The 25,628-nt window shown below is 30.2% G+C and overlaps 1 protein-coding gene across 1 annotated transcript; it reads right to left on the bottom strand.

Moving 5' to 3' along the window:
* Window positions 1–10,450: 10,450 nt before the first annotated feature.
* Window positions 10,451–12,272, bottom strand: LOC148196808 (uncharacterized). Its single transcript, XM_088092332.1, has one exon. It carries the CDS (start codon window positions 11,730–11,732, stop codon window positions 10,806–10,808), a length of 927 nt encoding a protein of 308 aa, XP_087948458.1. The 5' UTR covers window positions 11,733–12,272; the 3' UTR covers window positions 10,451–10,805.
* Between the last annotated feature and the right edge of the window lie 13,356 nt (window positions 12,273–25,628).

Raw genomic sequence — 25,628 nt, 5'->3', positions numbered from 1 at the left:
TTTAGGGTTTTAAGTGGAGCAACTATCTTAACCTGTAAGCTTCTTTTTCACGCGTTCTTCCTCTCAATTTTTGTTCGTAGAAAAGCCATGGTGGCTCCCATGCATGAAAACACCACGCCGTATAATAATATATATCATACTCTTCTCAAAATTCAATGCTATTTCTCATTCTATTCAATACTAGTCGTTGCTTCTAAGAACCTTCAACTTACTGCTCAATATTACACCAGTTTCTTCTGCTGCATAATTCTCTATAAAGTTCACAACACAAAGGTAAAAGTAATTTGCAGTAACTTGTTTCCAGTTTTTCCCTTTATGTTATTTAATTTTAAAATTGGCCCCCACTAAAAAAAACAAATAAAAGTTATATATTACTACTATAAGAATGGAAATTTATATACATGCTGTTATCTTTTGTATAGATTAACAAATTAAATTTGAAACCAATTATTAAAGTCTACATAACAAAAGAAAAATGAATTATACAGACTATTAAAATTGTAAAAATGTCGAAAGATGAATAATTCTTAATCATGCAAGAATAGTAATAATCTCGTACACATGTTGCAGTACTTTTTGACTTCTTCCTCTTTCACAGCACAGTGATTAACCATAATAATCCGAAATTCATAAACACGTATTAACCATAAATAATGATGGTGTCTTTCATTCCCAACCAAAAAATCGACAGTTTTAAGATTTGCGACCTTCAAATTATTATTAAAATAGTAATTTCACCATTATATCAGGTTCATAAGATAAAGATGAAATATAGAACAACATCATTTTCTCAATATTTTTTCATTCAAAATCAAGAACTAACAATAAAATTGCAGTGTATTTTTTTTTTTAATTTCAAAAAGTTAAAAGGTAGTGTAACAAAAAATATATAATATGTGAATGTCATGAAGCACTGGTATATATTAAGTTATCTTTCAAACTTCTAACTTGAAGCTTTTTTTTCCTCTTGTTTTATCCATAGTTGTCTGTTCCAATTACCTTTTGGAACATGTTTAAGAGTAAAATGCACAAAGGTGTAAACACAGACAGTGTAAGAGCATTCGTCATGTTTAAGTTTATGAAATCAATTTCACACACTACCACAAAGATTTGATCAATTGACAGAAAAATCGTGATTTGCAAAGATTGTGGTCCAAGGAACAATAATTAAAGAAAACCAGTAAAGTGGTAATTGAGAGGGAAAATGCAGATTGAAAAAAAAAAAGAGTTGCAAAGCAAAACCCTAAAATATAAAGTAATTGGCACTAGCTAGCCTGTAATTGCTTTACTTTTTTCATACTTAGGCCCAGTAAAGCAGTGGCTTAAAGTTGTGGTTAGATCCTTTTTGGGCACAGCACCAACACCAGTGACATCACTCAGTAAGCTATAAACTACTGATAAAAGACAAAGTAAACAATTCAGATATTCCTCAAAGAAAAAACATGCCAAATTTATTAATTCAACGTCACAAATTTTATGTCTTAAGGGCACTAAAATTTGAGCCACAACAACATTTTGTCTACTTCTTAAAAGTAAAGGATATATATATATATATATATTGTGAATGCCCACATGTTCACAACTTTTGGTCTAATTTATTGGAATTTCTTATAATAAATGTTTTTTTTCCAGCTCCAAGGTTTTTTTTTCTGATATAGAAATTAGAAGATGATGATTTCTATTCATGTCATTGAGTGTTATAATGACATGTTAGAATGACCAGCTGAGAACTAATTTGGAAGATTATTGTTTAATTAATTCCTTTAAAGAAAAATTCCTTTAAACATGGGATTATGGAAATTTGAGTATTCTCTTCATTTTAGACTTGTTGGAAATTTTAAAGCAGGAGGAAGCCTTTGTTGAAAATTGAAAAGCAAAAAGAAAATCAAATAAGCAACAACAATGTGGAACTAAAATTTACAATGAAATTGTAAATTTTATCAAATATTATTATGTTGAATTTTTTATTTATCAAAGTATGTATTTAAAATGAAAAATTATTTTAGTATTAGATAGTAAATAATTTAATAATTGATAATCAATTAAACTAATCATAATATAATTAACAAATTAACCAACTAGGCAATAGATTTTGTTTCGCTTAGTTGCAGTTTTGGTTGGTTCTTCAATTAGCATAATTGTACAATTCTTGAGTGTCACACACATATATATAATTGTATTCAACTATTACATATAAGTCACTGTGTATTTAGTTTCAAAGTAAGTGAAACTATATTTTTTCAATGATGATACTTGAAATGTTAATATAATTAAAATTTAAATGATTAAAATTATATTTGTGAAAGTTAAAACAATCAATTCAACACCATTAATACATAAACAAAATGAAATAAAATAATCATGACACGTTATTAAACCACTTTAGCTCTTGACCAAAGTTCATTACAGTAAAGAAAATTGTATAGTTTTTAATGTATTGAAAATATATTGAATGATCAATTCAGTTATTTCGTTATAACCTAGCTCTGTCCTTAGAAAGTACATATCTTATTAACGTCCTTTTGTTTTTCCTTTTCTATTATTTTGTTATTCGAAAATGTTGTTTGACAAAATGTATTATATCGAACATTTTAAATATGAATATTTAAATATAGAAGAAAAAAATTGCAATGAAATGTTAAAAAGGATCTAGTATTTTGGTGAGAAAAATAATATAATATTCGATGATTTTATAAGAAAAAAATTGAAAAGTCGTCTTCATTATAGTAAAAATTGATAAAAAATCTTTAATGGAAACAAGAGCAGTGGCAGTTCTCAACTCAGATATTCAGATTTAAAGTTTTCAAAGTTTCTTTGAGAACAAAACAGAGATTAATATAACTGATTAAAAAAAAATTATTTATATGGTTTATTCGTGTAAAAGAAGCATGACAGTGTGAAAACGAAAATACATAAAGAATAAACTTAGTAATTTTACATATAAAAAATTAAATGTTAAAAATAAAGTTAATTTAAATAGAGTTAAATATATTTTTAGTAATTTGAATTTTAACGATGAATTAATAAAATATTTTTAATCCAATGATTTTAAATATTTTTAATATGTATCAATCACGTTTTTTAATTAATATTTACACGGTATGAAATAATATAAACAACTAATATGAAACATATTTAATACGTAAAATTAAAATGATTATACATATGTATTTTTAAGATTTGGAAGCCCAAATATATTAAAATTTCAAACATGAAATTTCAATTTTTCATAAAACATATTAACTCATTTAAATAATTGGGAAATTTGTAAGATATATAATGATGTAAGAACATACTAGTTTTTCAAATCTTTTTCTTACAAAAATATGCCAAATTCTCGATATTTGTACCTTTTTTAGTAATTTACTGAATAGTTTTGTTATCCAACAAAAATTAGTTAGGTGTGAAACAGTAAAAGTGAGAGAGAGAGAGAGAAGGAGTGGGCATAGATTGTGCATGGAAGTGGGGGTGGTGGGGTCCAATTTTGGCATTTGCCATGTAATTTATTTATGGTCGCATAAAATATTAATAAATAAATAAATAATTTAATATGTGCATCCATGCACCAAATCATCAATCATTTTGTCATCAGATGCTCTTGGTCGGGAATCGTTACTGCCACGTCGACATCTGGTACCCATTATACCTCTCTACGGAAGTATACTACGAATTATATTCGTATGCTTCTATTTCGTACTTGTATTTTGCAAATTTATTCAGGTGACAATTTCAAATAAAATCAATTTTGATTTGTAATATGAACCGTCATATTCATATAAATATAGCAAATCATCATTACACATAAAGATATAAAAAAATTACGTCCTCTCTTTTTTAGGATAGCAAGAAGAAGGTGGAAAAGGATAATGTTGAATAAATAAAAAGAATCCTAAGAAATTCTTTTGGAGCAAATAAATTTAAGAAAAATAACATATTCCTTTCATTTCTCCTTATTAATTACATAAAAGTATTTTGTGAGTCCACCTTTCTTCTCCAATAATTGACGTTAATTATACTTTATGTTAGGTTGTTAGGAAAATTATCACTTTCCACACTTAAAAACCAAAGTTACAATTTTCCCTTTCTCTACGACAAAAATCTTCCATTATTTGACGCCATTATGCTATCCTTTTTCTTTCCAAAACTGAAACCAAACCACTCCTCTCTAAGCATTTTATACATTTTCAGCTAAAGAAACTGAAAAAATCAAGTTATTTCTTTAAATCATCTTGATTTACTGAATCTTTCTTTAAAGATAGAGTTATGGTACAAAAATCAAGTTTTTAAAGTAGCTAAATATATGATCATTAATTCTAGTAATATTATTTTAGTATACTTAAACTCCAGAATGCAATATTATCTTAATGACTGTATTCACACAGTCTGTTGAATAAAAAAAGCTTTCAATTACATGTTTAAGAGTCATAGTATATGTTTTTATAGAACAAAATATTAAAAATTTAAGTGTGATTTCAAGTCTTATTTTGAATAAAAATGAGAAAATAAAACACTATATAAAAATAAAAGACTCATTGTCTTAAAAGATTTTAAGTAGAGAATGATATCAATTCTTTATATAGTTGGACTTATATCTCATTGATATTTGTATTTTTCCGATAAATCTCATGATAAACTCAATATAAAACTGTTTGAAAAACATTGAAATGTAAATATTCTGTGATTGAAATATTGTGATTGAAATATACTGAGCATTATACTTTTTAAATTTATTTTGTCTTATAGTTCATATGAATAATTGAGTGGGAAAGGATTTAGGTTATTTTAAAAGGGTGTTATTCGAACTTTTTACAACGGTTGAAGGTACAAAATTGGATGTTGGTGGGTTTGGAATCTAATTCCCTATCTTTTTGACAGGTTGCATGTTTTTTTATTAATTTTGCTTATTTTCATGTGAAAAGCTTAGCACTTAATTTTACAAAGTTATAGTTGGAAAGGGATTAAAACAGCAGCCTTAAGCCTGAGTTCACTTGTCCTCTCACTCACTCACGCACTCAGTAACACGATGGAGAGATATAAATTGCAGCCATGCACGTGCATGAGAAATACAGAGCAGAAAAGAAGAAGATGGTGGGACCTACCTAGTTAAGAACATGATAAAGCAAACATAGTTTTCCCCACAAACACTGCAAAGTGCAAACAGGTACTACGTACCACTCCCATGCATGTGCCTCACTTGGGCCTAATGGGCCTCTATCACTATAATTATCGAACTATATGTTTACTACGACGTGTTTGGATATGCTTTTCAATTAACGCAGAAGCAACACTGAAACGCGCATCAAACCAAACAGGCAGACATTCACTTCATCTGAAATTTGGTCGCTCATGGTCCTCAGCTAGATATTATTTCGTGTGGGTAACTTTTTTAGCTCGTATTCAACTACACATGTATATGTCCTCCATCGTTAATTACATTCCCCCACCATCATCCTCTTTTCTTAACATTCATCATTACATCCTACATACAGGTGATTGTGATAGTTTCAAATTCAAGTTTTTTTGAATGACATCATTAAAGTGAATATATTTGAGATATTGTTTGTTTTTAATGTGAAACTTTATTATTGTTTTATTTTTAAAAGGTATATCGAAGAATTGAAGGAATAAGAAGTATTTAAAAGGTCTCATGTCTCGACTCTTAAGAAATGCGAGACTATTGGACATGGTAAAAATATAAGTCAATTCATTCAAGGTCTAAGAAAAATAATTAGTCATCCCCAGAACTTAAAAATTCATAATTCATATGAGAACCTCATTTTTTACTCCATGATGAGCACCAATGTTTCGATCCCAAGTCGATCCAGTGACATGTGGTTAGGGTCAATCACAATACATCTGAGGTATTGTCTGTTTTGAAACATGAAACTCCAACACAGTTTTGTCCTAAAGAGGTGTTTCGAATGGAAGGAGAAAGAGTATTTAAATTACCTTAGACCTCAACTCCTAAATAATGTTGGACTATATTGGATGACGAGGTAAGACCAGTAACCATTTTATCTTTCATACAAACACACACAACTTAAATATATAACTTATATATATATATAAATTAATAAATAGCAATTAAGTTTGAAAACAAATAATAATTAGTCACTGTATATGATAAACTATGTATTTTTTCTATACATTCTTTCAACTATTATTGCTTAAACGCATAGGCTAAGTGCATAAGTGCATGACAATTGTTTGGTGTTATGTTGTGTCTTATCTTTTTCAGTTTTTTCCATTTTAGCTTTATATATAGTTCTTCTACCCTTTTTAAAGAAGTATAAATATATTTTTTTCGTCTTGTTGCTCCCATTCTTTCTCACATTTCATTTCTCACTTTTTCCTTCTTGCTCTTTCTGCTTTCCACGCATCAACCATGTTTTCAATCGTTTCTCCAATCTTTTACGTTAATTTAGTTGGTAATATTGTGTTATGGTTACAAGAGCTCTTCTTGTGTAAGTTTGACCATTGTTTCTCTTCCTTTTACTTTTATTATTGTTACTTCTTCTTTTGTTGTTCTTTTCAATGGTAGACGAGAATCCTACTTCAAGTTTTCTATATCTCACCACAAGAAGTCAAAATTCGTCAAAACGTGAAAAAGTTGTCGGTAATTTTTTTTTTTACGAGTAAAAATTTCTTAAACCTGGTTGGCGACCACACTTTGTTGAACCTGGCCGACTAGCACAAAGAAGAGAAGAGAATAAATGAATGGAACGAAAGTTGCTCCACTTTGGACGAAAGTGAAGTGAAAATTGGGGGTTGAGATTTGGGAAAAATAGGAAGAGACATTTGGGAGCAAGAGTATGATGAAATTTGGGAGGAAGGGTCTGGTGAATCTGAACTTAAGTTAAACTCCCCCTTAGGTTTCCAAAATTTAGGGAAAAGGGGGAAAACTTTTGGAAAATATGAAGTTAAGTGGAAAGGTTGAAACTTTAAAAAATGTATTATGAGTTATGAAGGTTATAAACCTCTTAAAAGAAAAATTAAAACCCCTACAATTACTAACATTTGGACAACTCATTATAATAATAATTTTAAATAATGTTTATTTGGGGAGAGTTTTTATAATCTCCACAAAGTAACCTCCATTAAAAAAAATTGTAGTGACTTTTGTATTCTCCATGTGGTTAATTTTTTGTCTTTGAATTTTAATAAGTTCATTTATGTTCACAAAATCGATGCTTTTCTTGTTGTAAACTCGTCTATTTATGCATAGATTTTTTGAATCTTGAAGGAGTGACTGAAATTCAGATATTGAAAATTACCAAATTTAGATTTTAAAAGTTGGTCACTTGATGTCGAAAAGTGCATTTTTCAACGTCCAAAATTTTACAGTGTCATTCCAAAGACAAACATTAATTGAGTGAGGAGATGTAACCTAGCGAGAATGACATCAGAAAATATGTTTTCTGACATCAAATTATCCCCTTCCATATTATAGAGAGTACTTCGTAGATCTTTACTAAACAGGGAAAGAAGTGCCCTTTGTAGGACATCAAAATTCACTTTTTTCGACATCAAATGACGTCTCTTTTATTTTTTGACATCATCCAATGTTAAGTTGGTATTTCTTTTACGTTAAATGTCAAAATCTATTTTTGCACTGGTGTATATGTCATAACATAATATAGGTGGATATCTAAACAACTTAAATAACATGTTCTCTCAAATAAATTTCATACTTATTTCAAATCATCAATGTTGCTACTCTAGCATAAGGTGATGTAAGTGTAAGAATATTTAACCAAGAGTGCTTTGAGATGAATTAGATAACTTTTTGCCAAGTCCAATTTGTGCACGCGAGATAGAATATGCAATTGTTAAGTTCTACATGTTTATGCCACAAAGAAAAAAGGAAAATGAGACTATGCAATTCCTCGGGGATTGAACAACCCATACAACAACATGAAATCACATGTGTTGTTGATGGAGCCTATACGAAAATTTGTTCTCTTGTTATGCAGGAAGAGAGACAATTGTATACTGGTAACTTGATTGCTGATATTAAAAATGTTAATCATTTTGTTTTTGCAAGATTTATAACTTGCACCTACAATTAAAAAGTAGGACATAGAAAAAATGTCTCTTATAATGGGTTCTCTAGTCAATAAATTAATAGGTACTAGTAATAGAAAAATTGCGCACATTGTACAAGAATGTATAGAAGAAATATAGTTATCATTATTGGCTAATTTAGATAACATTTTACAAACTAAAAATTGTTTGTATCTAAAAATAGTTTTTATTATGAATAAAAAAATTATAATTAATTTAAAATCTAAATGGGTTTAGCTATTAAAAATTAGTGTCTATTTTGTTTTTTTATGTTTTTGATAAATAGGTGAGTTTTATTAGGCATTATGATCATTTTGGTAACGTAGAATTATTTGGTCGAACATAAAGTGAAATGAAAAGAAAGGAAAAAATATTGAATACTAAATATAAAATTTCAATTTGTTGTACTCTTCTTAAAAGTTCAAATTTCAATTTTATGTCGTTTATTTTTTCCTTCCATCACACCGAATATACCACGAGTCTCGACATCTGTGAAATATTTTTTAAGAGTTAAATTTTAAATCCTTAAATTTAAGTGATTTTGAAGTGAAGTTTCCTATTTAAAATAACATAAAACAGATATATGTCGGTATTATCAACAGAGCTTGAGCTTTATGTAATTTTATATTTGGACTAGTCATCACCGAAAAAAGCATTAATTACGGTGTAAACGGGAAATAATTAATAAAATTTAGGTTTCAAGATATTCATATCTTTGAAAGAACAAAAAGAAAATATGAAATTGAAGTAATTAAGTGATATTTTGGACTTGATAAAGGTGAAGTATAGGAATGTTTTATATAGCAAGGGTGAAAGATGCACCTTTTAGAATAGGTCCTGTTCTCCTTCGTAGTGTAAGATTCTGTTTAATTAGCTTCATCAATTAATAACCCTTCTTTTATTTAAAAATTTTTCATTTTAATTTACACAACTACTTAGAATTACTTATAATTATACACATGTATTTAAAACGATTTCTGAACAATTAATTAATTGTGCAAAAATCATAAGCTACCAGAATGTTGGATAAGGCCCATTAAGGGTTGGGTATGGACATATGTATGGTTGGGTGGTAATTACCAAAGTCATATACGAAATTCATGAACATCTACAACTAAAACATCGTTTTTTTTATTCTTTAATAACTAAAGAAATAAATGGTTATAATTTTATGGATAAATTTGTTGAATTGTTTCTGAATAATTAAAGAGAAGTTGGTCTGCATCACACATCCTATATCTGGAATACACGTTCACATTATTGCAAGTTGTGATGATAAAAGAAGAAGAATTGGAAGATGAAAATGAAAATAAATGCAGAGAACACTTTTTAAAAACAAACAAGTTCCATTATATTTTTTGTTGGCCGGTTTTAATATTTATTATTCATTGAAGCCAATTCTAGCGAATTAATAAAGTGGACCCATGAAATTGACTCATACCCAGGAAGCCAGGACCACGCCACTGGGGTACCCTAATTCACATGCAACTCATCTCAATTTCAATTTTCCAGCTATCAGAGAATGAGCCGTTATTTTATTCACAAATTTAAATTCACCAAGTTTTGAAATGTTCGTGAAAAGAAGATAATAATGTTTATTTTTTTACGCCGTTGGTTTGGGAAATTTTGCATTTAAAATTTGAAAGGAGAAGGTGGTGGTTTGTGATGTGTGTTTGCGACTGAGGGAACTTTCGGCCGAATCGCGTGACAACAGCGACATCACTTGTTGTTTAGGTAAAAGTTGGTAGACACCATAACCCATTCGCGACACTCACCGTTTTCAACTTCGTCATTTCATGGTTGATTAAGACATCCTCGTGGAGTGCCCCAATTAAATCCTATGCAATCTATTCAATCCCTTGTTTTTTTATCAAACATATTTTAATTATTTGTAAAAAACTGAAGGGAAATGCATTAACCCAATGATTTCTTTTAGCATTTTCCTTACTTAAAAGGAAGAAAAGGAAACAACTTTTTGGAGAAAAATATTAGTATTTTGTTGTTTTGGAGAAAAGTGAAATTCTTAACTTCAATCTTGCCCACAATGTTGAATAACAACCTCTGCAAGCGATTCCAAATTCATTATCTGTACACCACTCTGCTAGCCGCGTTAGCATTAAGCATTGACTTTTCAGCAGAATTAATTAATTAATTAACAGTATTGTTTTGCGACTGTGCATGTGAAATCTACCTTGGAACTTTCTAATGTTTATACCTTAACCTTTAAAATTTGGATAGTGTTAAGCAAGTGGCATATAGAACAAAGAACACAGCTGGGCGCATATGAAGGGGTTGAGTATAAATAAATGATAGCAGAGGGAGAAATGATCATGGAAATTTCTAAAACGAAAAAAGAATGAATGATTGAGAGCACAAAATTAAGAAATTGGCAGCAAACAAGCATCATTCACATGATTGATTAACCGGTTAAAGCCACAGCAAACATGGGAAATAATGGACAAAAGCACATTGCCCCACTCAGTCCTTTGCAACATGACCATCTTCAAGCGCATGTCAGTCTGCATTCTATTTGTTGCCGCACCATGCGCGAATTTGCATCATATTGACCACATCAACCGTTTCAAACCGCACAATAGGTCCAAACCAAAGAGGGCCTTTACCAGTTCTCAAAAAGCTTGTAAAAATTTCAAATTAGAAGTCATTTAGAAAAATTAATGTAACACAATATGGTAAAAGGAAAAAAAATAAAATAACAGAAGCCTAGTTGTGTGGAACTAAAACTAATGCACAATGGATGCCTTCTCGAGTGGTCTCAATGTTGTAGGAGAAGATGCCAACGGGAGAATCTGAGATGAACCTGAAGGAAACTGTGGTAGATATTGCTGAAGCTGTTTGTTGCATTCTGTTGTGTCTTTGTTCTGAATGAACTTAAGAAAGGAGCCATCTTTAAAATCTGCGCCCATGGTTTCTTTAGGGGAAGAATCTTTAAGCCCAGATTCTTGTACATTCTCTGCAGCCTTTCTCCGAGCCTCTTCCATCAATCTTCTTTGCAATTTCTCCTCTGCGTCCCTCAAGAACTTGAATTTCGGAGGCGGCGAGGATCTAAATCTGTTGTAATCTAATTCAGCCGAAGATTCAAAGAGAGGATTGAATCCTTGATGCTTGTAAGAATGAAGAGGGTCCAAAGCCAAAGGACATTTCAGAGGAGAGGAAGCCACGGGGGTGAGAAAAGGGGTGTCGATTGTTAACATAATATCACTGAGGCTCCTTGTTCTTGATCCCTTTCTGCTCCTATCACCCCTGGACTTAGCATCTTCAGATTCCAAATCTTCCTTGGTTTCCTCCTTGATGGGGAAGAGGAACCTCGGTGGACCGGCCAAATTGTGCAGCCTCATCAACTCTGACTCCACACCCTCTTCTCCAAAGGACTTGTGCAGCAAATCCAGCTCCATCTCTGGTTCACGAATTGTGCTCTCTATGTCCCTACTCACAACCCCTCCAGCGTTTCCACCATGCATGCTGCAAGGGGTCTTCCAACACCCCCAATAAAACACCCCCTTTGCATAATCGCCATGATCCATCCCAATATCCATCTGCACCCTTCTCTTCTTCCACCATAAGAAATAGTAAAGCTGAGCACACAGAGCCAGCAGAAGAAGACACCCAAACACAAGACTCAAAGCAACACTCAACCCACCGAAAGACATGACCCTTTTACAAGGGAATCAATCTCACATCTTCATACCAAGCCACCGGTAGAACTAAGAAGCGAGGAGAAGTAAAAACCAAAACCCAAGCCCCTAACTTTTCGGTGGTGGTTGAAAGTTATCGATGTTTTCGCAGTTATTAAGGAAGAAACTGGTGTCGGAAGGACGCTAAGGTGCCTAGATTTTTGCTTAGCTAAAAAACTGTGCCACAGTGGACCATGCAGTTTCTGGGTAAGGAGTGTCCTTCCATTTATGAAGGTCACGTTGTAAAGACACTACTGTCTAATTTGGGTCCCCAAAACACACGCCTAACTAGCCTAGTGGAAACTGTTATTGGAAGAGGAAAATCTTAATCTTAACATAAGTCTTACCACACAAGTTTAAGAGTGATGACATCATTCGATTATGTGAGTTACCATCGACGACAACGCGGAGTCCAGAGACACAGATCCAACGTTAAAACATATGCGCAGCCAAAAGCAAAGTTTGTAAGCATCAACCACGTCTACGGAACTGAAATTAAAATAAATTTTGGTGGACAAGGAAAGAGAGAGAGAAAAAAAAAAGCTTAAAAGGAGCGGTTTGGTTGAGTAATGTGAGGGGGAATGTGGTTTACGGTAAGGGCCGTGTGGGCTGAATAGTAATAGATGTGACATAATGGGCTTTATGTATGCGTGCGCGTCACCTGTGACTGCTCTCGTGTAACCGACCAAGCAAGCTAACCAAATATCACACTAACCATCCATCTCACCATTTTCTTTTTTACTTAAATAACACTTCAAGTCAAATATTTATATTCATAATACATTTTTAACTCTTTTATTACTTTTTACAATTATATTTTTGTATTGTATGTCATACGGCTACTTAGGAAAACCAAAAGAGGAACAACAGACGAGGTCAATACTATAGTGTGTCAAACCATCAAGATAAACACTATTAGCTAATCGGACGATCATGAAAGAATAAGAGATTGAATAAACGATCGTCAGCAACAACTACTATTAAACATCGTTTCTAAACAAGATTATTGGTAAGAAATACTTAGAGAACAATGGATCGTAATTGGAATGTGATTAGAACTTAACAAATCACAAGTCCAATTCAAAACCTATAAATAGAAATCAAAGGTAAAAAAATAAGTGATTACACTTAATTGTGAATTTAATATTTTAATATGATCCTGATCAAATTAGTTACTGATTTGAATGTCAGATTGTCTTTAATAGGTACATTGAGATAGTTTGGAATATATACAATGAAGGACTAACTAAATACATTTAGAAATATATAAGAGAATTTGAAGTAAAATGTGAAGTAGTGTTTTGTGAAAACTTTCAACCTTACACATGAAACATTTTTTAAACTACTATTTCTTCTCAAAACTTTCTTCGCACCACCTCATAACATTCTTTATTTTGGGTTAGCAAATTCCATCACCACGACGTGGTAAACCAAAAATGTGATAATTTATACACAAAAGTTAGTCAATAATAGGGATGGTAACGGGTCGGGCACGGATAGTGCTTACCTGCATGCAAAAACTCATACCCGCTATCCACTGGATATCTGAATTAAAAAAATTTGCGGATTTTTTTCAACCCGCGAATACCCGTTGGGTACCTGTTTTCAACCTAGAAATATTTAAAAAATATATTTTGTCAATTTTTAAATAAAGTTTAATTAAATTATACGTTAAAGAGAACAATTTAATATATTTGCCACATATTAAAAAGATACAATGTAATTTTTAAACAAGTTAAAGAAAACAAATATTGAACAACTTTTGAAAAAAAAAGAAGATATGAGGAAGAAACCCAGTGACCGAAGTCTCAATTTAGTCGTTCGATTATCCCACAAATACCTATCAACGCAAACAAGAACCCTAAACCCAAAATTCCGAAAACGAACGCAATCACAGAAATCTCCAAATCGTGATAATCACCAGGATCTTCAAAAATCCAATTTGCATCAATGAACTAAAATTCAAAAAACTCAAAAACACTCATTCGATTCATAACCCCCAAAATCGCATCACCAATCAACAGAAAAGAAATCAAAAAACGAACTCCCAAAACACGAATCAAAACATATAAAAGAAATCCCCAAAATCAGAAAACAAATAAAATCCTAATTTCAAATCCTAAATCGGAACAAAATCCTAATATGAATTTATTAAGGTTTAGTGCATTTCTGTGTTTGTTTTTGTGAAAATATTTGTAAAAGAGTAGCAATAAAGAAATTTTGTAGCTCTAGACAAAGTGGAACAAAACACATGACTTTAGTGTAGCCTAAAAAGGTTATATATATATAGTGGCAGGTCATATGTAGGTCATCCATCTCCTAACCCACGTCGTAGGTGTCTTTAGAAATATAGAAAATGAGTGTGGTAGAGAAGTAGTGGGAGAAAATTGAGTAAAATCGTAATTATTTATTTCATTTATGATTAACGTTGGAGCCTAATTAAAGTAATTAATAAACCCAATTAGGTGAAGTTTGGACTTAAGGATAGGTAGGACCTTGTCAATGGCATCAAACCCTACCCTTCTTCACACGCTTGACGTATCATTAGGTTCATCCATCTTCAATTGCATGCCCTACAATTCGTTAACCTCTTCACTCAAAACAAACTATATTTTTCTTCCTTTTTTTCTAGTCTGCAAAAAGACTGAGAATTTGGTTGGCCAAATATGAACAAAATCATGTTAGATTTTTAGAAAAAAGATACCGGAAAATTTTAACCTCAATTAAACCGTAAATAAATTTATATAAAATATTAGAACATTATCTTTTAGTCGGTGAGATATTTCCAACAAACCTAAAATTTATGGATTTATATACTTATATATTATTCCTTTTGAGGTGAAGCTTCTTGAACTCCTAGCAAATTACGTTTAAATCCTTTGAATTCTCAAGTAAAATAGCATTAAAAAATAAAAAAAATACTAATATAATACTTGTAATTAAACAGCAGAAAGTTTGCGTTCTTTATCTGGTTACAGAGAGCCTGTGGCTTACCTAAAAGAGCAAAAATAGGTAAAAGAGTTTATCTTTTTTTTTTTTATTATTTCTTAAGGAAAGTTCCGTTCTGAAAGCAAAAGTAAATGATAAGAGAGTAAGGGTTATCTGCAGCGCATGTACTTAGCTTTTGAACTGAAATTGAATAGGGGAATCTTCTACAACGGTCCCACCAAGTGTTTAGAATCAACGCTCCTCAAATGCTAAAATTTTTGTCCATATATTTTTAAAATATTATCTTAATCGAAACTTCATACATTATTTATTAATTTATAAATTGAATTGTAATCATATGAAAAAATTGAATGCCAACTAACTTTTGTGTTTGGTACTACCAATTATTGATTATTAATTATAAATGGATGGTATAATCAATAGTAGCATCAAATATAAATACAAAACTAGGAAGATGGAAATTAACGAGGAACTAAAAATAAAATAAAAAATACTAAAAATATAAGTCTTGGTTTGCAACAAGTTATCATGGTTTATTGTAAAACAAAGTAGTTCATTCTGGTTTAATATACGGCCAACCGCAATAACACTCCAAAATTAGTAAATGCATAAAAGCTTCAAATTCAATTAAATTATAAACACTTATTTTGAGTTTGATTATTTATTTTGTAGAAAAGAAAAACTTAAGAAAACATTTACTGATATTTATTTATTTAAATTAAGAAAAGTGGAAATTTTAAAAATGTTTAATTACAGATTTGATCTTTCTGATATTTGTTTCATTAGTTTAATTTCATTTTTTTTAATTTAATCTTCCAATTTTTTTTTAAAACGTGTGGTCATTTATGTTAAATTAACATTAATATTTGTACATGTCACATGTGAATTAATAAAAAAATATAATTTCTCATTGTCATATCAAGTGACAATGTTACACATAGGTATTATTCTTACATACCAGTGATTATTTTCAATTTATTCTTTGTATTTAAATTTTTATTTCAATTTAGTCTCATTGTTTTTTAAAATATCAATTTAATAATTTTTAATTTGAGATCAAATTCATAATTAAGTTAATTAAGACTTATATATGCATGTTAAAATATTTTTTAAAATTTATATATCAAATCATTCATTTAAGTACTTAAATTATTTTATCTTTTACATTTTTACACTTGTAAAAAATAAAACAATTTGAATATTTAAGTGAAATTATTTGATATATAAATTCTAAAAAATTATTTTAATATTATATATATAAAGTTGTGATTAAACTTAATAATTAATTTAGTCTCAAAATGAGAAAGCTTAAATGAATCATTTTAAAAAATATGAAAACAAAATTAAATTAAAATTTTAAATATAGAGATTAAATTTTAAACAACAAATGTAATGTCACAATAAAACTAACACGGTGTCATGATCCTGATCATGTAACATGACCGTAACTTATCACGTATTAGTTTATGTTCTTTTAAAAAATAAAAAAAGTTTAATATTTTTAAATTTTCACAAATTAACACTGTAATATGTATAAACATGACGTTAATATTAATTTAATAAAAATGACGAAATTGAATTATTTTAAAAGATCTAAGAAAAAATAGATAACAAAATTAAACAAACAGGACAAATACGAAGATAATGAGTCATTTAAAAATATTTGAAAATTGTTTTGGTATCATTTACCAGATTGCGTAATAATGATACATTGTTATACTACGATGATTTTTTTTTTATGCTTTTCTTTTACAATTAATTGCTTAAATTGTTTGATCTTTTATTTATATATATATATATATATATATATATATATATATATATATATATATATATATATATATATATATATATATATATATATATATGAGTTTGCTAACGGACGTATGTCTGTTTTTCAGTTGGTACATTTTAGTAATGCGTATCGGATTTTAGTAGACAAAAATACCCTTATATAGGTTAAGGGTATTTTAATAATTTTTATTCTCAAAACTTAAAAAAAAAAAAAAGAAACCCCAAAACCCTTACTCATCTCTCTCATTCCTCTCAATCCTTTCTCTTTCATCTCTCTCACTCCAACATTTTCTCTGTAATCCTTACTACTGTAGTTCCAATTGAAAAAATCAGAAACACTTGCCTTTAAACAATTTGCCTTTGTAAAGAGTTGAGTCATTGACATATTTACCTTCAGGCAAAGGTTCATTCAATATCTCTTCAATTTCACCATCTTCACTAACCTCTCTAATTTCATCATTTGCATACGTTGAATGATCATCTCTAAAAAAAACCCTTCAGACCAATTATCAATTCTCTTGGATGTCATTATGCTTGTGAAAATTAGATAGAATTATATACGAACAAAAATTATAAAATGAAAACTCATTATAAAGTCATTTTTTGTAAGAAATTGATGTCATTATTAGGGGTGTTGCTCCCTCCACCACCACAACCTTCTCCCTCCACCTCCCCTTTACTATTTTGCCCCTCAGTAAAATTTTATTTTTAGAATTATTGTTTTTTTAATTTTACTCATTTATAACATATTTCACTGATAACCTACGTAGTTCCTTGTATGAGTAAAATATTTTTCTGCAAAGCTCAGTGATCGTGAAAAGAATTATCAAGCAATCTTCCTCTTGCTTTCGGTGCAGTACGTGGTGCAGTGCGTTTGTGGTGTAATGTGCTTGTCGTGGTTCCTCTCCAGGTACGTAGTCATAATCCTTCCAATAATCCTAAACCCTAAACCCTAAACCCTTCCAATAATCCTTCCAATAATCTTTCCAATAATCCTTTAACCCTAAAATGTAAAATGAAAACGAAGCTTAAACGGATGACATCCTTCAACGGATGTCAACATCCGTTTAAGGCAAAACGGATGTCGACATCCGTTTCGCCTTAAACGGATGTTGACATCCGTTGAAGGATGTCCGTTTAAGCTTTGTTTTAATTTTATGTTTCTGTTATTATTTTATTAGATATTTTAATATTTTGATTTATTATTTTTGAATATCTTTTTAATGTATTTTAATAATGTATATTTATATTAGTTTATATTAAATATTAAAATATTAAAATAATAAAATAATAAAAATAAAAAATTTTAACTTTAAGGATATAATTGGAATTAAAGATAATTGGGGAGGTGGAGGGAGAAGGCTGTGGAGGTGGTGGGAGCAACACCCGCTTTTAGAGCTGTCAATATATTTTTTAGCCCCAAGGCCAGCCCTGGCCTTTCCTATCATTTAGCCCATTTTTTTGACCCATGTATTAGGGGGCTTTTTTAAAGCCCCTGACCCTAAAAGCCCCATAAAATGGGGTTATGATTAAATTAGGGTCGGGTTAGCCCCGTAACCCCCAACAACGTATTTTTTCTTTTGACCCTGAATTATTCTCTGTTCAAACACTTGCTGAAGAGCTAGCAATTGTAGCATAGATAGACGACAGTACAAAGTCGACGGAAGACAGCGACGCATGGTGGACGACAACACAAAGTAGAGTCAACAACAGCTCTTGACGACAACGGTGGTACAGACGACGAAGAAGAATCAAGGTTAGCTTCTTTCAAATACTTTCGTGTTTTTTCTAAAGATTGTTGTGTCCTATTTCATCAATGATTCATAAGCTACCAAATCACTTTTGAAGACCCTTACAGATTCCTTTTCTGAGAATTTCATTTTCCCTTTTTTTATCTAAGCAAGTAATAAAATTGTATGTATAGATATATAAATATATAGTCTCTCCCATCAAAGTGCTAATTGTTGATTATGTTTTGAGAATTTTCAAACAAATGGTGTCAGAAATTGTGGCTTTTAAATAAAAATTGTTAACTGGTTCCCATAAAATTTCTTGGATATTGATTTTGTTTGATAACAGAAAATGCTAAGACAAAGGTCAAGGGTTTAATTTTTTTTTTTGAAGGAAAGTATGTAAAAATTTGTTTGTATGCGTAGCATTCTTCATTTGCAACTTTGGTGCATGGATATTAGGAAACCAAGTGTCATACAAAATGGACCCACCATTATCTCAGTTTCCCCTTTAGGATATTGGTGAAAAAAAAATTTCTTCTCAGCTCCCTTCTTTGACAAGCAGGAATTCAATGTAGTGGATCATAAAATGTATAAATATAATCTCTTAAATGTTCTTATTAATCCTTGTCAGTAAAATGTGTTTGATATGTTATGAGTGTGAAGTGATGAGCACTTTTGATATCTTAGGACGGTAATATCTTAGATGATATCCAAATATCATTTTCAGATGGAAAAAAACCAGACTGTGTAATGATATTTACATAACTTTATGAGGGGGGTGAGTAGTGGTTAACCTTGAAATTGGCTAGAGAATATAGGTTAAAATGAAAAGTTGATGTGTCATTTTCATTAGGGAAGAGTTATATGACACTGCATTATAACCATTTGTGTGAACACTGCATTATAACTTATAATTTATAAGATTGACCAGTCTCTTTATTCCATGATATGCATCATATAGATATAGTATTTTCCTTTTTAAGAAGATAACTTTCACAAGAAAACAAATTTAAGCTTCAAGAAGAAGTATTCTTTTTATTCAATGTAACTTTTATCATTTCTCAATTTCAAATTCAATAAATTTAGTAATTTTTTCCTTCATGTTATTATATTGTTAATTTGCTATTGTTCTCCTTTGGTTGGTTTCGTTTTTTAAATATTGTGTTTGTTGATTACCTATAAGTTTTAAACGCGGACAACCAATACACTGCTTGTTTTATTAACAGGTATTGCACTTTTGATTGCTACTCCACGGGATAAAAACATAACAGGTAAATGTTACTAATGATCCATTTTGTTTTATCTACCTTTTGTTTTATTTTTTGTTTTTTTGTTTTATTGAACTCCTGCAGTCTGCATTCTGAGTATTGAATGGGTGGGATACTCTTTTTTCTTATTAAGATAACATTCTTTTTTTGTTTGAATTTTCATATTAGGTATTATGCTTTATGTTGTTGTCTTTTCATATATGGATAAATAATTTTAATATCATGATTTTAATATGTTGTTGTCTTTTCATATTATGCTTTATGTTGTTAGCTATAATGATTTTAATAGTTATTTTGTGACCTTTAAACTTAGTTGGTTCATATTTAATAACAGGATTTGGATCCATTTTGGGCATCTTTTGTCTTCCCCTTTTTCTGCCTTAAATTTCCTTCTTAAATATGGACCACTTTAAGAGTAACCCTTTAACTTTGGTTGATGATCTTGCATCTGAAACTCCTGGTCCATCTGAAAGTGCTACCACAAATAAAAAAGAAGTTTCAAATATTTGGAATTTTTTCACAAAAATAGGAAAAGATGAGGATGGCATTGAAAAGGCTGCATGTAAGTATTGTGGCAATAACTACAAAGTTGGAAAACATCCTGTTACTAAAAATAATTATGGAACTTCACATTTAAGTCGACATGTCAATGCGTGTAGAAGTATTGCAAACTTAGATACGGATATGAATCTTTACTAAGAAGGAAAGTTTGGGACACGAAAAATCAATCAAAAGATTCATCGTAAGTTACTTGCAAGAGCCATAATTAAACATAGTCTCCCTTATAATTTTGTTGAACATGAAGGAATCAGGGAGTGGATAAAATACATTAATCCGAATGTTGACATGAAATGTAGGAACACTACTGTATCAGATGTGGAAAAGGAATACATTGAACAAAAGGATAAAGTTAAGCAAATCATGTCTAAGATTCCTAATAGAATTTGTTTAACCTCTGATGTTTGGACTGCAGTTACTTCTGAGGGATATATTTGCCTAACTGCACACTTTGTTGATGAAAACTGGAAATTGACAAGTAAGATTCTTAACTTCTGTCGAATGAAACCACCACATACAGGTGTTGAACTAGAAAGTGTTGTGTTTGATTGCCTAAAGCAATGGGGTATTGATAAGAAAATTTTCTCAATTACCCTGGACAATGCTTCTGCCAATAATAATTTGCAAGACATTTTAAAAAGCCATCTTTGTGTTCATAGAAATTTATTGTGTGATGGTGAGTTTTTCCATGTACGATGTTGTGCTCACACTCTTAATTTGATAGTTCAAGATGGTTTAAAGGTGATTGACAGAGCACTCCATAGTATTAGAGAGAGCATTAAGTATGTTAAATCATCAGATGGAAGAACTCTCAAATTCAAAGAATGTGTTAGTGATGTTGGCATAAATATGAGTATGGGTTTGAGATTAGATGTGACTACAAGATGGAATTCAACCTATTTAATGCTGGAAAGTGCAATCAAATATAAGAAAGCTTTTGAAATTCTCAAAGTGGTTGATAGAAATTATAAAAATTGTCCATCTTTTGAGGAATGGAATAGGGGGGAGAAAATATGTCAATTCTTAGAACCATTTTATGAGATTACAAACATGATGTCTGGTTCATCTTACCCCACTTCAAATTTGTATTTTATGCAAATTTGGAAAATTCAGCTTATCATTGAAGAGAATTTATTGAATGAAGATCCCACCTTAAAGGATATGGCTTGGAATATGAAAGAAAAGTTTCAAAAGTATTGGAAGGAGTATAGTATTGGGTTAGCTTTTGGAGCTATTCTTGACCCACGACTAAAAGTTGATTTTATAACATATTGTTATAAAAAATTGGATCCTTTAACCTATGCAGAGAAAACAAAGAAAGTGTTAGAGAAGTTCAAGAGGTTATTTAAAGAATATGTAAAGAATTTTTCTATCCCTGGTGTTTCTCTTTCTCAATCACCTACTGAATCCATCTTGATGTCTCAATCCAATACTGAAGGGAAAAAGTTTAAGAGATCAAGGATTATTTCGGTAAGCATTTTATGTCTAGTGTTCATTTTTTTTCCAGTTTTTCTAGTTTCATTTTGATAATTCATATGTAATGCATTGTAGGATTTTAAAATGTATCAAAATGAATCAAAATCTATTGTTGGAAAGAACGAGATAGATGTTTATTTAGATGAACCAGCAATAGATGATGATGAAGACAATGAAGATTTTGATGTGCTCAAATATTGGAAGACTAATGAGAAAAAATTTGCCATATTGTCTATAATGGCTCGAGATGTATTTAGTATTCCCATTACTACAGTGGCATCAGAGTCAGCTTTTAGCAAAGGTGGGCGTGTACTTTCAAAATATAGAAGCTTCATTCTTCCTGAGCATGTACTCAAAATTGGCTATATGGATTTTCTGATAATCCTAGCGGTGAGGGTATATGTTATTATTTTTAAAATTACTTTATATTAAAATGATTAATTATATAGACTAGTTGTTTGATTGTATTTCAATTGCTTGTGATAGATGAAATTGTTGAAGATATTTTTGGTCATGAGAGAATTGATGAGTCTAACCTTTTAGAAGATGTTGAAAGTCTTCAACATTGAGGATGTTTCATTTGACTTTGTCTCAGGTACTTCCCTTTCACTCATTTCCTTTTCTCCATGTTGTCACTGATTTGGGCTTTCCAAAAATCAATGAGTCACTCTATGATTAACTGCGTTTGATTGTTTTTGAAGTGAGAATGGTTTGGGAGGGTTTTGGTTCCTCCTGAAATTCTCTTGCTGTAATGATTTATCTATGCAAATATTTATATTTTATGATGCCCTCATAAAAATATCCAAAGAAGTTGAAAATGCAAAAGAATAAAATTGAAAGTTGGTATAGGGGAAGAGATTAAATGCTCTAAGATATCCCCGCATTTGGTGTAGGATTCAACTTCTATGGATAATGCAAATATTTATATTTTATGACTGCTGGAAGTTCATTTTAAGCTAATCTTGATTTAATATTGCATTATTCTGAAGCTGGAGATGGCTTTTAAAGGAGAGTTTGAAGAAGCCTCAAAAACTTCAAACATCAAGTTCTGTTGCTTGTTGGTTTACCATTTACTTGCATGGATGTGAATATTATGTGGTGTTACAGCGCACATATTTCTTAATGGGACTTTATTGATTGAGTTTCTATTAGTTGTTTTCACTAAAGTACAATTCATCTGTTAATTTTTAATATTGCTCTGTTCTAACAGACAATATGTTTCAAAATATACCACTACATTCTCGCATGGGTAGAAGAGCAAACTTATTGGATAACTTTTCGGTTTCTCAATTTGGGATTTGAACTGGAACTCTACTCTGTTCATGATTATTGCATGGTATACTGGTATACTTATGTTGTGTTGATAAAGCTTGCGGAGAAGAAACATCTCTAGATGTTAATGAGCAATGACTCTGGTGTTGTCTTGTACTGAATCTGACAAATGGAACATTGTTTATTTTTATCTTAGTAGTAATTGATGGATGAAACATGGTGATGTTTTTCTCTTGGTACTAACTGGCTGCTCCCTGATATCCATGTACCAAGAAAGGATGTAGGATTGATTTGACTAGATTTTTTATTCTTTGGTGCCTGCATAATGCCTTCTGAGTGATCTTTGGTATAATTTGATATGATGATTTTATATTTTTGTACATAAATTTTTGTAAAAAAAAGGCCCATGGGCTGGCCCTGACCCATAGGACTTTGGGGGCTTTTAGCCCTGGGGGCTTTTTCAATAAAAATTTTTTTTTGGCCCTGTGGGCTTTTTTGGCCCCAACCCACATGGGCTAGGGCCAAATCTTGTTAATGGGGCTGACTTGACAGTTCTAGTCATTATGCTTGTGAAAATTAGATAAAATTAGATAAAGACAAAAATTATAAAATAAAAACTCATTGTAAAATTATTTTTTTGTAAAAAATTGTTTAACAGCGAGTATTTTTTATTTTTTCCAGGTCAATTACCAATTCCTTTATGCTTGTGAAAATTAGATAAAATTAACCTTAAAACATAGAATTCATGATATATAAAGATATTTTTGTCTACTAAAACCCGGTACACATTGCTAAAATGTATGAACCGAAAAACAGGCGTACGAGCGTACGAGCGTTAACAAACCCCATATATATATATATATATATATATATATATATATATATATATATATATATATATATATATTTGTTTTTAATAGTAAATATATAAATTCCTTGATTGGATGAATGACAGCTTTTAATTTCAATGTTTGATAATTTTTTCCTTAATTGTCTTGCTGTTGACCATATACTCTTTTTTTAAGATTAAGGTTGCAATAAATTCGCAAACTTCAATAACTTCTTCAATCCCTTTTATAACAGGACCACACATATTTCTTTTCGTTATCGTGTTTTAATTATTGGATATTTATATTTACACCTTCATGTTCGTTTTAAAAAGATAAAACACATATATTTCCTTTTTCGGGTTTATTAGAAATTGCATTTTATTAATATGACCGTTTAATTAACTTTTTATATTATTAAAGATTCATTACCTATTAATATTAGGTATGTTACGGTAAATTTAAATTCAATATCTATTACTTGTCATTTTTGTTTTATAGAGATGAAACGTCATTTATAGGTTTAGGATCCACAATATCGTTGATATGAATAACAAATTAAACATTATTATAATAAGGAAAAGTATGATTTAGAGAAGGAAGAAAAAACAAAACTTAGAACAGAAATACAATTTGAATCGTCAATCCTTAGAAATAATAATTAAAAAAAATGTTCCCGACAATTAACGAAAAATTCATAAAAAATGCACCTTTACGTCTTCAACAGTATCTTCATCTTCTAAGAAATTAAAAGTAACGTTAAAATTATATGCACCTTTATTTATTCGTTTTGATGCTCTTCGAAGCAAGTATATGTTTTCTTTAACTGCTTGGAGATTCTTTTCCAAGATGGACTTTTGTTTGAGCAGAACTCTCTTTTCTGTGTAATCTTTTCTGTGTAATCTTTCTCTCCCATACAATTCACTGTCATACTTTTATTGAATGCCATAAGCTATTTAAGTAACTGCACGGTAACCGAGTACAACTGACAGAATAAAACTAGAATAACATCTGACTGAGCAACACACACCAGCCCAACAAAAATTATAAATAAAAACTGATCCAGATAACAGATAAACCAGTTTACACTACTGCGAAAATAAAATAAAATACAACAGTAAACAAAATTATTAATTAATCTCTAAAATTTAAGTTTATTATAATAAAATTAAAGTTAAGAATAAAACAGAGGAAAGAAAACGTTAGAGGGAAAAATATTGAATAAAATTTATATTAAAATTATATTTTTTAAAATTATCTAATTCTTAAAACATTCTAAATTTGTTTAATTATATATATTTGTTGACATTTGAAATAAACCTAGATTATTTTATCGAAATTTAAAAATAAACCCATTGATACATAAGTATCTAAAAATTTACTTAAATCCATTCTTTAAATTCATTTCTACATTATATTAACCTTGAGTAATAATATCTGTTAAATACGAATTTGTTTTAGAAATAGAAACAGATCTGGTGTACACAAACAGAACTAGCTAAATTAAATCTGGGTTTGATTGTCATCCCTATCTCTATTCCATTCTATTTTGGGTTTGATTGTTCTCACTGATCTGTTTCTTAATAGACATGATGTTAGTTTATATTTCTTTTAAAGTAAAAAAATAAATAAAATTTTACAAATTAACATTGTAATATGTATAGACATGATGTTAACATTAATTTAATGAAAATGATCATATTGGATTATTTTAAGAGATTGAAAAAAAAATAAGATAATAAAATTATACAAAATATGACAAATACGAAGATCATAAGTGATTTAAAAAAGTTTGAAATTGTTCTTGTAGTGTATGGTCATATGGTCGGACGACCTCGAAAGAGTAGCGAACAACCCTTTATGATTAAAACACTCAGTCCTAAGCAAAGTTAATATAAAGGTCGTCCAACCTAGCATGTACGTAGACCGGACGGAGTGACAAAACACTTCTTAAGCAACATCAGGAATTATGGTTAGGGGTAAGTACTCATTAGT

The sequence above is a fragment of the Vigna umbellata genome, chromosome 6 (genome assembly GCF_029865625.1).
Source record: "Vigna umbellata cultivar VRB3 chromosome 6, Vumbellata_1.0, whole genome shotgun sequence".
Taxonomy (NCBI): Eukaryota; Viridiplantae; Streptophyta; class Magnoliopsida; order Fabales; family Fabaceae; genus Vigna; species Vigna umbellata.
This window is presented reverse-complemented; position numbering and strand designations above follow the sequence as displayed.